General features: G+C 42.3%; 1 protein-coding gene across 1 annotated transcript in view; it reads left to right on the top strand.

The window, feature by feature from the left end:
* Positions 1–15689, top strand: part of LOC139411274 (rho guanine nucleotide exchange factor 28-like) — a 75711-nt gene that overhangs the window by 23170 nt on the left and 36852 nt on the right. The window contains exons 2-6 of the mRNA XM_071157341.1: positions 3230–3357; positions 3549–3826; positions 7913–8108; positions 8356–8467; positions 12362–12404. Of these exons, the coding sequence (XP_071013442.1) occupies positions 3230–3357; positions 3549–3826; positions 7913–8108; positions 8356–8467; positions 12362–12404 (757 nt within the window). The remainder of the gene's footprint in view (positions 1–3229; positions 3358–3548; positions 3827–7912; positions 8109–8355; positions 8468–12361; positions 12405–15689) is intronic.

Here is a 15689-nt window from a genome sequence, read left to right as displayed (position 1 = left end):
TAGATTTCATGACTAGAGCTCAAATTGAAATGTGCTATCGAAATGTTAGCAACACCTCCACCTTTGCAGGATGCATGGGGGATATGGTCACTAGTGTAGCCAGGAGGTGAGGCTTCATTTAACACAATAAATTCATCAGGCTTAAGCCATGTTTCAGTCCGGCCAATCACATCAAGATTATGATCAGTGATTAGTTAATTGACTATAACTGCCTTTGAAGTAAGGGATCTAACATTAAGTAGCCCTATTTTGAGATGTGATGTATCACGATCTCTTTCAATAATGGCAGGAATGGAGGAGGTCATTATTCTAGTGAGATTGCTAAGGCGAACACCGCCATGTTTAGTTTTGTCCAACCTTGGTCGAGGCACAGACACGGTCTCAATGGGGATAGCTGAGCTGACTACACTGACTGTGCTAGTGGCAGACTCCACTAAGCTGGCAGGCTGGCTAACAGCCTGCTGCCTGGCCTGCACCCTATTTCATTGTGGAGCTAGAGGAGTTAGAGCCCTGTCTATGTTGATAGATAAGATCAGAGCACCCTTCCAGCTCGGATGGAGTCTGTCACTCCTCAGCAGGCCAGGCTTGGTCCTGTTTGTGGGTGAGTCCCAGAAAGAGGGCCAATTATCTACAAATTCTATCTTTTGGGAGGGGCAGGAAACAGTTTTCAACCAGCGATTGAGTTGTGAGACTGCTGTAGAGCTCATCACTCCCCCCTAACTGGGAGGGGGCCAGAGACAGTAGAGAACAGTAGAGCTGTAAAGTAAAGAAAGGTCAAGTATAGTGTACTGTATTGTACCCTACCTTACTCTAATGGACTCTCCTCTACTGAACTTTACTGTACTGGACCTTATTGTACTCTACTGAATTAAAATACACTGTACTGTACTGAATAAAACAGAACTGTACCGTACTGTACTGTGTTCTACTGTACTCTACTGAATAAAACTTGACTGCACCGTACCATGCCGTACTGTACTGTGTTGTACTCTATTTTGTTCTAATGTACTAAACTGTGTCGTACTGTAATGTGATGTTCAAACTGTTTAAACATAGCCTGGACATTTGGATTAATTCAGATTTGGATCTGGGCCACAACGACCAAATGTGTACTTGTTTGGGAGCTGAGCTCATTGGAATAATTCCCAACATGCTTTGCTTTGTTTGTATTTACATTTACATTTTGGTCATTTAGCAGATACTCTTGAGGTTATCTACATTTAAGGTAATACATTTTCTTCTTCTTCATTGGCTTATTGCTCCCAACTCATAGGAATCCCCACCCAGTTGACTCCTCTAAAATGGCAATGTCCATGCTAAAACATGTTATATCCATGATGAGTCCTCTATCTATCTTCATGACAACAGGCACAACCCCGAAATGCCATGTGAATCAACTTATGTCAGTGCATTCGTAACAACCTAACCATTACGAAAATGATTTTAAATCAAATAAGCCTCACGTAGCAAATTAGCAATTACATTTCTATTGACCAAATTCTACACTTATTGACCTCCATTCAAAAAAAAGTATTATTTATTTTTGTGGACAGACTTTTGGCTGCGTAAAACCTTTCGCTTCGCCTCTTCCGCTATGTGTTATGCTTGAACCAACGAGGAAGTCTGCCGCAGTGTTGAGAGCGGTTGTATGAAACCAATTGGTATATCAAGCAAAGGTCTTAAGCGTGCCAGCCCGTTCTTAATTGACACTGATCAAAAATATAAACGCAATATGTAAAGCATTGGTCCCATTTTCCATGAGCTGAAATTAAAGATCCCAGAAATGTTGCATAAGCACAAAAAGCTGATTTTCTCTCAAATTTTGTGCACAAATTTGTTTACATCCCTGTTAGTGAGCATTTCACCTTTGCCAAGATAAACCATCCACCTGACAGGTGTGGCATATCAAGAAGATGATTAAACAGCATGATCTTTACACAGCTGCACCTTGTGCTGGGGACACACACAAAAAAAGGCCACACTAAAATGTGCACATATGTGACAAGTTTTGAGGGAGTGTGCACTTGGCATGCTGACTGCAAGAATGTCCACCAGAGATGTGTCCAGAGAATTTAATGTGAATTACCATAAGCATCCTCCTCCTTTGTTTTAGAGAATTTGGCAGTGCGTCCAACCGGCCTCACAACCGCAGACCACATGTGCAACAATTTTACCTGTTTCATATCAGGAAATCAGTCAATTGAAATTAATTAATTAGTCTATAATCTTTGGATTTCATGGGAATATAGATATGCATCTGTTGGTCACAGATACCACAGATAAAAAAAAGTAAGGGGGTGGATCAGAAAAGCAGTGTCTACTGTGACCACTTTTTCCACATGCAGTGCAACACATCTCCTTAGCATAGAGTTGATCAGGCTGTTGATTCAGGATATCGTCACGGTATGTCTGTGCATTCAATTTGCCAAAGATAAAATGCAATTGTGTTCATTTTCCATAGCTTATGCCTGCCTGCCTGCCTGCCTGCCTGCCTGCCTGCCTGCCTGCCTGCCCATACCATCTTTTGAGACATTCTTTTTGCTGTACTGTGCTGTCCAAACTTGTGAAACCAGACCCAATCTGAACCAATCATAGACATCTACTGTATGTTTGGGCTAAATCAAGGCCGTTCTGGCTGTTCTATGTCAGTTGACGTTGAAATCAAGGCCGGTCTGGACCGCACCAAAAAAAATACCAAATTAAGAAAGGGAACCAGTGAGTGACCCTGTTGTGCACAACCTTCTGAGCCATTAATATCAATATCATGTTGGTAGGAGGCCATAGATGAGAGGAGAAGGGAAGTGAGGAGAGGCCACCTACATTATTGAGGTGCAGCCCTAGTCTGCGTTGGAGTCATGCAGAAACACTGGGTGTCAGCCTCCTGTTCCCAAACAAAGACAAGCTACCATGCAGGATGTATGATGTCACATCCTGTGTTTGTGAAACATGACAAGGCATTTCTTTGGAAACCACATGGAAAAACAGGACTTTCACATATTGAGAGGAACATACTGTAGTTACATACTGTACTAATGTACTAAACTGACCGTAACTGATGCCTTTAGTGTTTATATTTGTTTTTTATATTGTCAGTGTTGTGTTTGTCCTCTTTGAAGTACCCTGTCAGCCCGGAATGAATTGCCCCTTGGGATTAATGAAGTTGTATTGTACTAGTAGGAAAGGTAACTAATAATGTAATATAAAATGTTCCCCCTCTCTCGGTGTGTAGAGAAGAGCCAGTCAATGAGGAGGGCTCAGGCTCTGTCCTCTACTCTGGCTGCTGCCTCCAGACTCTCAGCCATGATCCACCAACCAGTGAAGGACCAGATGCACACTAATGCCATGCTGGTGGACCAGGTGAGTTGTCATACCCAGGTTTTTAACCAGGTAGAATATGGTGGACCAGGTGATCTGCACACAACGAGGTTACAACCAGGTAGATGCTGGTGGACCAGGTGAGCTGTCATAACCAGGTTATAACCAGCCATAACCAGGGATTGGACTGTTTTTGTCCCAGACACTGACCTCTCACCTGTGCCCCTGCTCAGGTGGATGACCTGGATATAAAGTACCGTTCTCCAGTGGAGGAGGAGGTGAGCTCTGTGCCACAGAGGAACAACCCTGCCTGGGACTCCTTCTTTGGAAGTCTCCCTGGCTCCATGGCTCCTCACAGGGACCAGGCCTTCCCCCTTCCTTCCTCTCCCTTGGCCTACCCCTTTCCTTTCTCTGGTGGTGGAAATAGGGGGAGGATCCAGCAGTCCGTCTCCCTCTCCTCTGGGCTCAGTCACAGAGGAACCAGTCAGCCTGAGAAGACCTGTGTACTGAGGTAAGTACCACACCCAAACACCCGCACTCTGCTCTACCATGCTTGGTTAGTTATAGTTAAGTCAAAAGCCGACCAAAAATATTTTGGGGGGTTTCATAATATGTTATTGTTGCATACTTACTGGGGTCTCAAAGATCTCCATGTTAATGTATTTTACAATGTAATTCCTCTAAAGGTGTCAATCAAAAACCAAAACTAACTTAAATGTAAAATAAGCTTTTTGGTCCATTACTGTATGGACAGCACAGTAGCTGTAACAGCAGTAGGGGTGAAAGTCACAGGAAGTCACAATGAACCATTCTCTTTGGTCAAGATGCCGAGGTGAGCAGACACTGAACAGTGCTATCATTCTGCATCCAAGGACTTGTGGTTTCAGCTTCTTTTACGAAAGACAAAAGTATGAATATTCATCAAGTCTAGTAGAAACTAAATGTACTAAAATGGAATAGGAAAGTGGAACTTGTCTGACGGTAATGCATTAAAGACCATAATTGGTTAAAGAAAATTGTGATGAATAAAAAAGTATACCAGTTTCATTTAATGACCAAAAAATTGACAGCTGTGTCATGTAGATTGGAAAATATTTGGGAAGAGATTTTCGATGTACCGATTCCATGGCACATGGTTTATGAACTGATATGCAAAATGAAAATGATTCAAAAATGAATATTCAAAATTCTTGCAACCAATAGCATGTTAGAAACAGTTGAAGTCAGAAGTTTAAGAATACATTTAAACTCAGTTTTTCACCATTCCTGACATTCAATCCTAGTAAAAATGCCCTGTCTTAGGTCAGTTATGATCACCACTTTATTTTAAGAATGTGAAATGTCAGAATAATAGTAGAGAGAATGATTTATTTCAGCTTTTATTCCTTTTATCACATTCCCAGTGGGTCAGAAGTTTACATACACTCAATTAGTATTTGGTAGCATTGCCATTAAATTGTTTAACTTGGGTCAAACGTTTTGGGTAGCCTTGCACAAGCTTCCCACAATAAGTTGGGTGAATTTTGGCCCATTCCTCCTGACAAAGCTGGTGTGACTGAGTCAGGTTTGTATGCTTCCTTGCTCGCACAAGCTTTATCAGTTCTGCCCACAACTTTTCAATATGTTTAAGGTAAGGGCTTTGTAATGGCCACTCCACTACCTTGACTGTTGTCCTTAAGCCATTTTGCCACAACTTTGGAAGTCTGCTTGGGAAGACCAATTTGCGACCAAGCTTTAACTTCCTGATTGGCGGTCAATCACCCTCGGTCTGGGGCTCCATGCAGGATCTCACCTCGTGGGGCATCAAGGAAGGTGAGGGATCAGCCCAGAACTACACGGCAGGTCCTGGTCAATGACCTGAAGAGAGCTGGGACCACAGTCTCAAAGAAAACCATTAGTAACACACTACGCCGTCATGGATTAAAATCCTGCAGCGCACGCAAGGTCCCCCTGCTCAAGCCAGCGCATGTCCATGCCCGTCTGAAGTTTGCCAATGACCATCTGGATGATCCAGAGGAGGAATGGGAGAAAGTCATGTGGTCTGATGAGACAAAAATAGAGCTTTTTGGTCTAAACTCCACTCACCGTGTTTGGAGGGAGAAAAAGGATGAGTACATCCCCAAGAATAACGTCCCAACCGTGAAGCATGGAGGTCGAAACATCATTATTTGGGATGCTTTTCTGCAACGGGGACAGGATGACTGCACCGTATTGAGGGGAGGATGGATGGGGCCATGTATCGCGAGGTCTTGGCCAACAACCTCCTTCCCTCAGTAAGAGCATTGAAGATGGGTCGTGGCTGGGTCTTCCAGTATGACAACGAACCAAAAGACACAGCCAGGGCAACAAAGGAGTGGCTCTGTAAGAAGCATCTTAAGGTCCCGGAGTGGCCTAGCCAGTCTTCAGACCTGAACCCAATAGAAAATCTTTGGAGGGAGCTGAAAGTCCGTATTGCCCAGCGACAGCCCCGAAACCTGAAGGATCTGGAGAAGGTCTGTATGAAGGAGTGGGCCAAAATCCCTGCTGCGGTGTGTGCAAACCTGGTCAAGAACTACAGGAAACGTATGATCTCTGCAAACAAAGGTTTCTGTACCAAATATAAAGTTCTGCTTTTCTGATGTATCATATACTTGTCATGCAATAAAATGCAAATGAATTACTTACTATTCACACAGTGATTTTTTTGAATTTTTGTTTTAGATTCAGTCTTTCACAGTTGAAGTGTACCTATGATAAAAATCACAGACCTACATGCTTTGTAAGTAGGAAAACCTGCAAAATCGGCAGTGTATCAAATACTTGTTCTCCCCACTGTGTGTGTGTGTGTGTGTGTGTGTATATATATACAGTGCCTTGCGAAAGTATTCGGCCCCTTTGAACTTTGCGAACTTTTGCCACATTTCAGGCTTCAAACATAAAGATATAACATTTTATTTTTTTGTGAAGAATCAACAACAAGTGGGACACAATCATGAAGTGGAACGACATTTATTGGATATTTCAAACTTTTTTAACAAATCAAAAACTGAAAAATTGGGCGTGCGAAATTATTCAGCCCCCTTAAGTTAATACTTTGTAGCGCCACCTTTTGCTGCGATTACAGCTGTAAGTCGCTTGGGGTATGTCTCTATCAGTTTTGCACATCGAGAGACTGAAATGTTTTCCCATTCCTCCTTGCAAAACAGCTCGAGCTCAGTGAGGTTGGATGGAGAGCATTTGTGAACAGCAGTTTTCAGTTCTTTCCACAGATTCTCGATTGGATTCAGGTCTGGACTTTGACTTGGCCATTCTAACACCTGGATATGTTTATTTTTGAACCATTCCATTGTAGATTTTGCTTTATGTTTTGGATCGTTGTCTTGTTGGAAGACAAATCTCCGTCCCAGTCTCAGGTCTTTTGCAGACTCCATCAGGTTTTCTTCCAGAATGGTCCTGTATTTGGCTCCATCCATCTTCCCATCAATTTTAACCATCTTCCCTGTCCCTGCTGAAGAAAAGCAGGCCCAAACCATGATGCTGCCACCACCATGTTTGACAGTGGGGATGGTGTGTTCAGCTGTGTTGCTTTTACGCCAAACATAACGTTTTGCATTGTTGCCAAAAAGTTCAATTTTGGTTTCATCTGACCAGAGCACCTTCTTCCACATGTTTGGTGTGTCTCCCAGGTGGCTTGTGGCAAACTTTAAACAACACTTTTTATGGATATCTTTAAGAAATGGCTTTCTTCTTGCCACTCTTCCATAAAGGCCAGATTTGTGCAATATACGACTGATTGTTGTCCTATGGACAGAGTCTCCCACCTCAGCTGTAGATCTCTGCAGTTCATCCAGAGTGATGATGGGCCTCTTGGCTGCATCTCTGATCAGTCTTCTCCTTGTATGAGCTGAAAGTTTAGAGGGACGGCCAGGTCTTGGTAGATTTGCAGTGGTCTGATACTCCTTCCATTTCAATATTATCGCCTGCACAGTGCTCCTTGGGATGTTTAAAGCTTGGGAAATCTTTTTGTATCCAAATCCGGCTTTAAACTTCTTCACAACAGTATCTCGGACCTGCCTGGTGTGTTCCTTGTTCTTCATGATGCTCTCTGCGCTTTTAACGGACCTCTGAGATCACAGTGCAGGTGCATTTATACGGAGACTTGATTACACACAGGTGGATTGTATTTATCATCATTAGTCATTTAGGTCAACATTGGATCATTCAGAGATCCTCACTGAACCTCTGGAGAGAGTTTGCTGCACTGAAAGTAAAGGGGCTGAATAATTTTGCACGCCCAATTTTTCAGTTTTTGATTTATTAAAAAAGTTTGAAATATCCAATAAATGTCATTCCACTTCATGATTGTGTCCCATTTGTTGTTGATTCTTCACAAAAAAATACAGTTTTATATCTTTATGTTTGAAGCCTGAAATGTGGCAAAAGGTCGCAAAGTTCAAGGGGGCCGAATACTTTCGCAAGGCACTGTGTATATATATATATATATATATATATATATATATATATATATATATATATATATATATATATATATTTATATATATATATATATATATATATATATATATATATATTTATATTTATATTCTTTCTCTCTCAGTTCCAGTCTGGAACCAGTAGAGTGTGACAGTTGGGAGGAGGACACCCTGTGCCAGTCTCCCCCCTCACTCCCCAAATTCTCATCTCCCTGGCAACGCTCCGACCTGCATACTAGCTCTGGGGACGAGAGGGACTCCTTTGACAACTCGTTGCACTTCAACCCTACACACTCTAACAATTCACACACACCTTCCAAGGTATTTCACACACATACACCCCGACTCCACGTACACACCTGCCAAGTTACTTCACAGATATACACTCAGACTGCACACACTCACCTGCCAAGGTTCCACATAGACAGACGTGTGATTGTGTTGTGCTGTTATAGTTGTCCCCACATTCGGTTACTGGTTAAATGTGGCTGAAAGCATCACTTACTTTCTCTCATTTTAGTGATACTCCCTTCCCTAATAATCTATGGTTCTTGTGTGTTTCGCTCAGGATCAGTCAGACCCACAGCTTCGTCTTCGCTCTTACTCCTACTCCTCCCCCAAGAACCAGCTTTCACGCCCCCTGTTCAACCGAGATGCAGCGATCTCTGACCTGACAGAAGGTCAGTCACCTTAAACCCCTGACCCCTGACTTCTCTCTTCCCAGGGCCATCCGCCATTTGTCAGACAGAAGCCTGTTTAGGATAACGTTGCAGCTGGGTTCTCTCTGTAGCTCTTCAGGACCTGTGGTCAACACAGTGAACTCTCTCTCTCTCTCTCTGTGTGTGTGTGTGTGTGTGTGTGTGTGTGTGTGTGTGTGTGTGTGTGTGTGTGTGTGTGTGTGTGTGTGTGTGTGTGTGTGTGTGTGTGTGTAACTCCTACTCAGTTAGCCAGCGTGTGTCATTATCCTGTGTAGGTTGTGCATTCAGCAGCAGTGGCTGCTCCCTTCTTCAGGCTCTCTCTCTCTAAACTCTCTCCTCAACCCAGTTAGTAAGTACAGTCTTGAACAGCCCTTTTAGAAACACCGGTCCCCCGAGTTCTGCTATATGAATCTATGGTTGCGCTTGCTGATGTATGGGGCTGACCATATCGTCACTATTGTTGCAGTGATGTAGCCTGGGTGCCTGACTTCTACATTCAGCAGTCTACATCATTATCATATCAAGACAAACTGTCTGAAACAGGAACTAGACTGGTACCCAGGCTATGGTGGGGGTGTAGCTATGGTTACAAAGTGCATGGTCCTGTCAGAATCCTATTTGGACTGTAAACCTTACATTAACTTGAGGCCAGTCTAATACAATGATAACAGGATATGAAATGAACATGGGCTTGTCCCAAATGGTACCCTATTCCTATTTAGCATAGGGCACTGGTTTAAACTACTCTACTATATAGGGAATAGGTTGCCATTTGGGATGCAGTACATGTGTTTTGTACCTTGAGGCTTGACAGAAATTCTCTTTGAGGGTTGGTTTGATTTTTTTTCGTGGAAATGTTGTGGTTCTTTATGGGGAGATTGTTTTGTTTCTCTCATGGGGAAATGTTTTGGAATTGCTACCGTTTGTCTTATCTTTTTCTCCTCCTGTTCTCTCTTTCTGTGATCTGTTCTTCCTCAGCAGCTCTTTCCTGTGTGTGTTTCTTCTCTCTCTGTAGGGGTCTGCTGGGCCTGGGGCTTTATAAATGTTCTAGGTTACCTCCCAAATGGCACCCTGTTCCCTATATAATGCACTACTTTTGACCAGAGCCGTAGGGGCCAAGGTCAATGGAAGTGCACAACACACTTGCCTGCCAAGGTTTAACATAGGCAGATGTGTGATTGTATTTGTAGCCCTAATGTTGACCTTTTTCTTCACAGATGACATACTCAAACTGTCAATGTTTGTGTCAATCTAAGTAACAAAATAAAAAAAATCCCCATCAAAATCCATCACTTTATTAAGCTATAGATATATATTTTTGCATGGACTGGTCTAAATCCACTGCATCCGCCTATGTCGGCCTTCCGCATCTGCGGTGGAAGGTGGCCAAGCTACAGTGGTGTTTCAGAACATGAGACATCCCGAATATCACAAAAATGTCTGTCAACTCTTAAAAAAGATGAGATTCTCACAAACACGATCGTGTTCTCCGTTTTGTTCTACGACCCCCACAAGTGTCACTGGACTCGTCTGACGGTAACCAGCTACCGGTTAATAAAACATTATGGAAGTATGAAGGTACAGTTGAAGTCGGAAGTTCACATACACTTAGGTTGGAGTCATTAAAACTCGTTTTTAATCCACTCCACAAATTTCTTGTTAACAAACTATAGTTTTGGCAAGTCGTTTAGAACATCTACTTTGTGCATGACACAAGTAATTTTTCCAACAATTGTTTACAGACAGATTATTTCACTTATAATTCACTGTATCACAATTCCAGTGGGTCAGAGGTTTACATACACTAAGTTGACTGTGCCTTTAAACAGCTAGGAAAATTCAAGAAAATTATGTCATGGCTTTAGAAGCGTCTGATAGGCTAATTGACGTCATTTGAGTCAATTGGAGGTGTACCTGTGGATGTATTTCAAGGCCTACCTTCAAACTCAATGCCTCTTTGCTTGACATCCTGGGAAAATGAAAAGTAATCACCCAAGACCTCCACAAGTCTGATTCATCCTTGGGAGCAATTTCCAAACGCCTGAAGGTATCACGTTCATCTGTACAAACAATAGTACGCAAGTATAAACACCATGGGACAATGCAGCCTTCATACCACTCAGGAAGGAGACTCGTTCTGTTTCCTAGAGATGAACGTACTTTGGTGCAAAAAGTGCAAATCAATCCCAGAACAACAGCAAAGAACCTTGTGAAGATTCTGGAGGAATCAGGTACAAAAGTATCTATATCAACAGTAAAACGAGTCCTATATCGACATAACTTGAAAGGCCGCTCAGCAAGGAAGAAGCCACTGCTCCAAAACCGCCATGGAAAAGCCAGACTAAGGTTTGCAACTGCACATGGGGACGAAGATCGTACTTTTTGGAGAAATGTCCTCTGGTCTGATGAAACAAAAATAGAACTGTTTGGCCATAATGACCATTGATATGTTTGGAGGAAAAGGTGGAGGCTTGCAAACCGAAGACCACCATCCCAACCGTGAAGCACAGGGGTGGCAGCATCATGTTCTGGGGGTGCTTTGCTGCAGGAGGGACTGGTGCACTTCACAAAATAGTTTTCCTGCCTCATGATGCCATCTATGTGGATATATGAACGCAACATCTCATTACATCAGTCAGGAAGTTAAAGCTTGGTTGCAAATTGGTCTTCCAAATGGACAATGACCCCAAGCATACTTCCAAAGTTGTGGCAAAACGGTTTAAGGACAACAAAGTCAAGGTATTGGAGTGGCCATCACAAAGCCCTGACCTCAGTCCCATAAAACATGTGTGGGGAGAACTGAAAAAGTGTGTGCGAGCAAGGAGGCCTACAAACAAACCTGACTCAGTTACACCAGCTCTGTCAGGTGGAATGGGCCAAAATTCACCCAACTTATTGTGGGAAGCTTGTGCAAGGCTACCCAAAACATTTGACCCAAGTTAAACAATGTAAGGGCAATGCTACCAAATACTAATTGACTGTATGTAAACTTCTGACTGACTGGAAATGTGATAAAAGGAATAAAAGCTTAAATAAATCATTCTCTCTAATATTATTCTGACATGTCACATTCTTAAAATAAAGTGGTGATCATAACTGACATTAATCAGGGAAGTTTTACTAGGATTAAATGTCAGGGATGTGAAAAACTGAGTTTAATTAAATTTGGCTAAACTTCCGACTTCAACTGTAGGTTTGTAGCATCAAAAAAGGGGGTTAAATATGTGTCCAAAACACAAATATTTCCTGAGCTTCTTATATCCCCTAGATGTAGGACAGACACTTCAAAACCTTATTCCTTATGATTTATATTTTGACTGTCTGTTTTGCCATTTATGTATGTGATCTTCAATACATTTCTATGGGATGTAGTAGTAAAGGCCAAATTCAATATTTTTTAAATTCCTACTGGGGTCCTAAAATTCTAAATCAAATAGATAATAATCCATGGTGTGACCATCTTAATATAATTAGATATGTTATCTTTGTAGATCCCCCACCAATTTAAAATAAGTATTCCATCTGTGAGTATGTCATCTGTGAAGAAAGAAGGTATACTGTATATGATGAATATGATGCAATATTATCCCAAAAACATTAACATTTACCATACATTTGCAGTCTTAGCAAATCTGACCTAGCTATAATTGATCATTGCTTGTGATCCAAATGGCACCATATTCCCTATGTAGTGCACTACTTTTGACCAGAGTATTATCTGCCCTGGTCAAAAGTAATGCACTATATGGGAAATAGGGTGCCATTTGTGACGTAGAAATGAACTCTGCTTCTGGTGTTTATTAGTTGATGGGGACTCCTGGTGAGTCTCACTTTCCTTGTTACTCACATTACTGTCATTCCTTGTTACCCTTCCAGAGCATAGAGACTTCAACTTGACTGAGACACCCAGAGAGAAGAGGTATGGACAATCTTTCATTCTACAGTATTTATTTTAGAGTCTGCAATGCCCCACCTCTCTAGTTGCAATGCCCCCAATGCCCTAGGTGCAATGCCCCACCTCTCTAGTGTGTGTATGCATGCGTGCTTGTTTGTGTGTGTGTGTATGCGCATTTGTGCGTGTGCCTGTGTGTGTGTAACACGGTCTTAGTTGCCTCTCTAGTTTAGCCCTGTGGTCAGTGACTGGCTGGGCAGGATGTGACATACTCCCTGTTACATGGCCCACGGGTCAGAATAAACTCGGATTACAACCTCAAAATAACCCCAAATACAACACACACACAGACACCACAAACAGGGCTTTCCTAAACATCTGAACTCATACACAACTTTTTGAATGTGATACTAATACAATTACAACATGCATCATCATTTGAAACAGATATAGTTGTTGATTTACTTGTAATTATTTACTTGTCCATAATGTTTTATTTATCTGGTGACGTTATCAGATTGTTTGTAAAGAGTCTTTTCCATGTACGTTTTTTTTAAATCATTCATGATGACTCATACTTGCGTCTCAGTTCATCTCACTAACGTCTCATAAATATGAGGTCTCATTCCCTAATATATTGCCATCGTTGAAGAAACATTAATGCATTGCTAACAGCACAGAGAGCATATGGGATGATGGTATAGCTAGTTAAACTACATACATTATCTCAGTTAATACACAGACAGTCTTACTCCGTCTCTACAACATCGAAATTCTAAAATGGTATTCCATTTTAACACAGACGGATGATGTCCATATTATTGCCAATATGCAAGTCTTGCTAAGTGGATTGGTCTCTACAGGAGGTGTAAACTGTTCAGCCAAATGGTTACTTACAAAGTAGCAATATATGAAATAGATGGTGTCAATATAAATAAAATAATATGCAGTATGTACAAGAACAATATCAATAACAATATCAGTGATAGACGAGGTAGTTACATTCATAAAATCAGGGGTAAAGTGACTGAGCATCAGGATAAAAAAAAAATTGTAGCAGCAACGTATGGCGTGTGTGTTAGGAGAGATTCATTTGAATAGAGGCAATGCAGAGGGTGCTGATGACTGGTCCGTCCGAACCACGCATGAACAAGGGAATCTATATTAACAGAGCCTGTTAATGTCCTGCCCTTGACTTTGGTTTAGGGCATGTGATGTCCATAGCTTTTTTTGGCGCAAAACTCCCTGATCTTCTCAAAAGATAAGTTTGTCTAGCTGTGTCCAGTCCAGGTGGTGCTTGTACAGGCTGACCATCTATGGGAGGAAGAATGTCAGCATTGCGCAGCAGCTGAAACCTCGTCCAGACTGAGTGCGAACACTCCTTGGCGACAACATCACCAGGTTCCAGAGAATCGAAGATGTAAAACAGGGAATAACAACAAATCTGAAGACATTACAACCTTCCACAACATCAATTCAGCTCCCAAGTTTATATAAGAAGAATAACCTCATACGATGCAATGAAAATTATTTTCACCTGAAGTGCTGGTACTGGTTGATCTGTGGCAGCGGCCTGAAGTATTGAGTCAGGTGTTGTTGCCAGCCATAGCTTTCCACCAGCACCGTATCATCCTCCAATCCAACCAGCTATGGGATGTGGATCCCTGTGACAGTGCTGTCCTTCACAGCACCATGACGTGCCTTCATAAATCAAGTAGTTGACTTGTTGTGGTATTCCTTCCCAGCAGAAAACAAACAAGACGCACTTGCGAGGAGTTAAAAAGTAGATGGGACCTGGCTGCATAGGGTCAGAAGGATAGAGCACCTGCAAACAACAAAAGAACAGTAAGACAAATTATAATTAATTGTCTCACCCCTGTCATTCTGTCTTTACGCAGCTCAGTAAAAGGGATGGCGCCTACAGAGATGGCAACATCATGACTAGCTCTAAGGAAACTTTGCAGTATTTTGTTTTTTTTGTGTACTATTTTTACATTATTAGCTCAGAAAATGTTTTGTGTTATTACATACAGCCGGGAAGAACTCTTGGATATTAGAGCAGCGGTAACACACCAGAACTACCAGCATTACGACCAGGAATACGACGTTCCCTGGAGCAGATCCTTAGTTCACTCTCCCCAGAGCAATTTAACTTATTCCAGAGGCCGACCCAAAATATTGCAGGCGGAGGAGAGTCACTTGAGGTGGCCTGCTGGTTCGACTTAGGATGCGCACACACCACCCACCGTTTCCGAGTATATTACTCAATAATGTTCAGTCTTTGGATAACAAAGTAGATGAGTTGAGAGAAAGGATTTCTTTCCAGAGAGACATCGGGGCATTTAATATACTTTGTTTCACGGAAACATGGCTCTCTCGGGATACTCTGTCGGAGTTGGTAAAGCCGGCAGGATTCTAAGTACATCGCTCAGACAGGAATAAATATCTCTTCAGGAAGCAGAAGGGCGGAGAGGTGTGTTTCATGATTAGCGACTCATGGTGTAATTCTAGGAACATACAGGAACTCAAGTCCTTTTGTTCACCCGACCTCGAATACCTTACAATCAAATGCCGACCATATTATCTCCCAAGAGAATTCTCCACCGTCATTTCCACGGCCATTTCCATCCCCCCTCAAGCCGATACCACGACGGCCCTCAAAGAACTACACTGGACTTTATGCAAACTGGAAACCACATATCCAGAGGCTGCATTTATTATGCTGGAGATTGTAACAAAGCTAATTTGAGTACTAGGCTGCCCGAAGTCTATCAATATACCGACTGTACTACTTGCGCTGCTAAGACTCTCGACCATTGCTATTCATACTTCCGGAATGCTTACAAGGCCCTCCCCGCCCTCCTTTCGGCAAATCTGACCACGACTCCATCTTGCTCCTCGCTTCCTATAGGCAGAAACTCAAACACGAAGTACCCGTGCTAAGAACTATTCAAAGCTGGTCTGACCAATCGGAATCCATACTTCAGGATTGTTTTGATCATGTGCACTGGGATATGTTCCGGGTAGCTTGCGAAAATAATGTAGCCGCGTACACGGAGACGGTGACTGAGGTTATAAGGAAGTATATAGGAGATGTAGTACCCACTGTGACTATCAAAACCTACCCTAACCAGAAACCGTGAATAGATGGTAGCATTCACCGCATTTAACCATGGCAAGGTGACGTGGAATATGGCAGTGTATAAACAGTGTAGTTATTCACTCCGCAAGGTAATCAAACAAGCTAAACGTCAGTATAGAGATTAAGTGGAGTCGCAATTCAACGGCTCAGACAAAAGACGTATGTGGCAG

The sequence above is a fragment of the Oncorhynchus clarkii genome, chromosome 6 (assembly GCF_045791955.1).
Source record: "Oncorhynchus clarkii lewisi isolate Uvic-CL-2024 chromosome 6, UVic_Ocla_1.0, whole genome shotgun sequence".
Taxonomy (NCBI): domain Eukaryota; kingdom Metazoa; phylum Chordata; class Actinopteri; order Salmoniformes; family Salmonidae; genus Oncorhynchus; species Oncorhynchus clarkii.
This window is presented reverse-complemented; position numbering and strand designations above follow the sequence as displayed.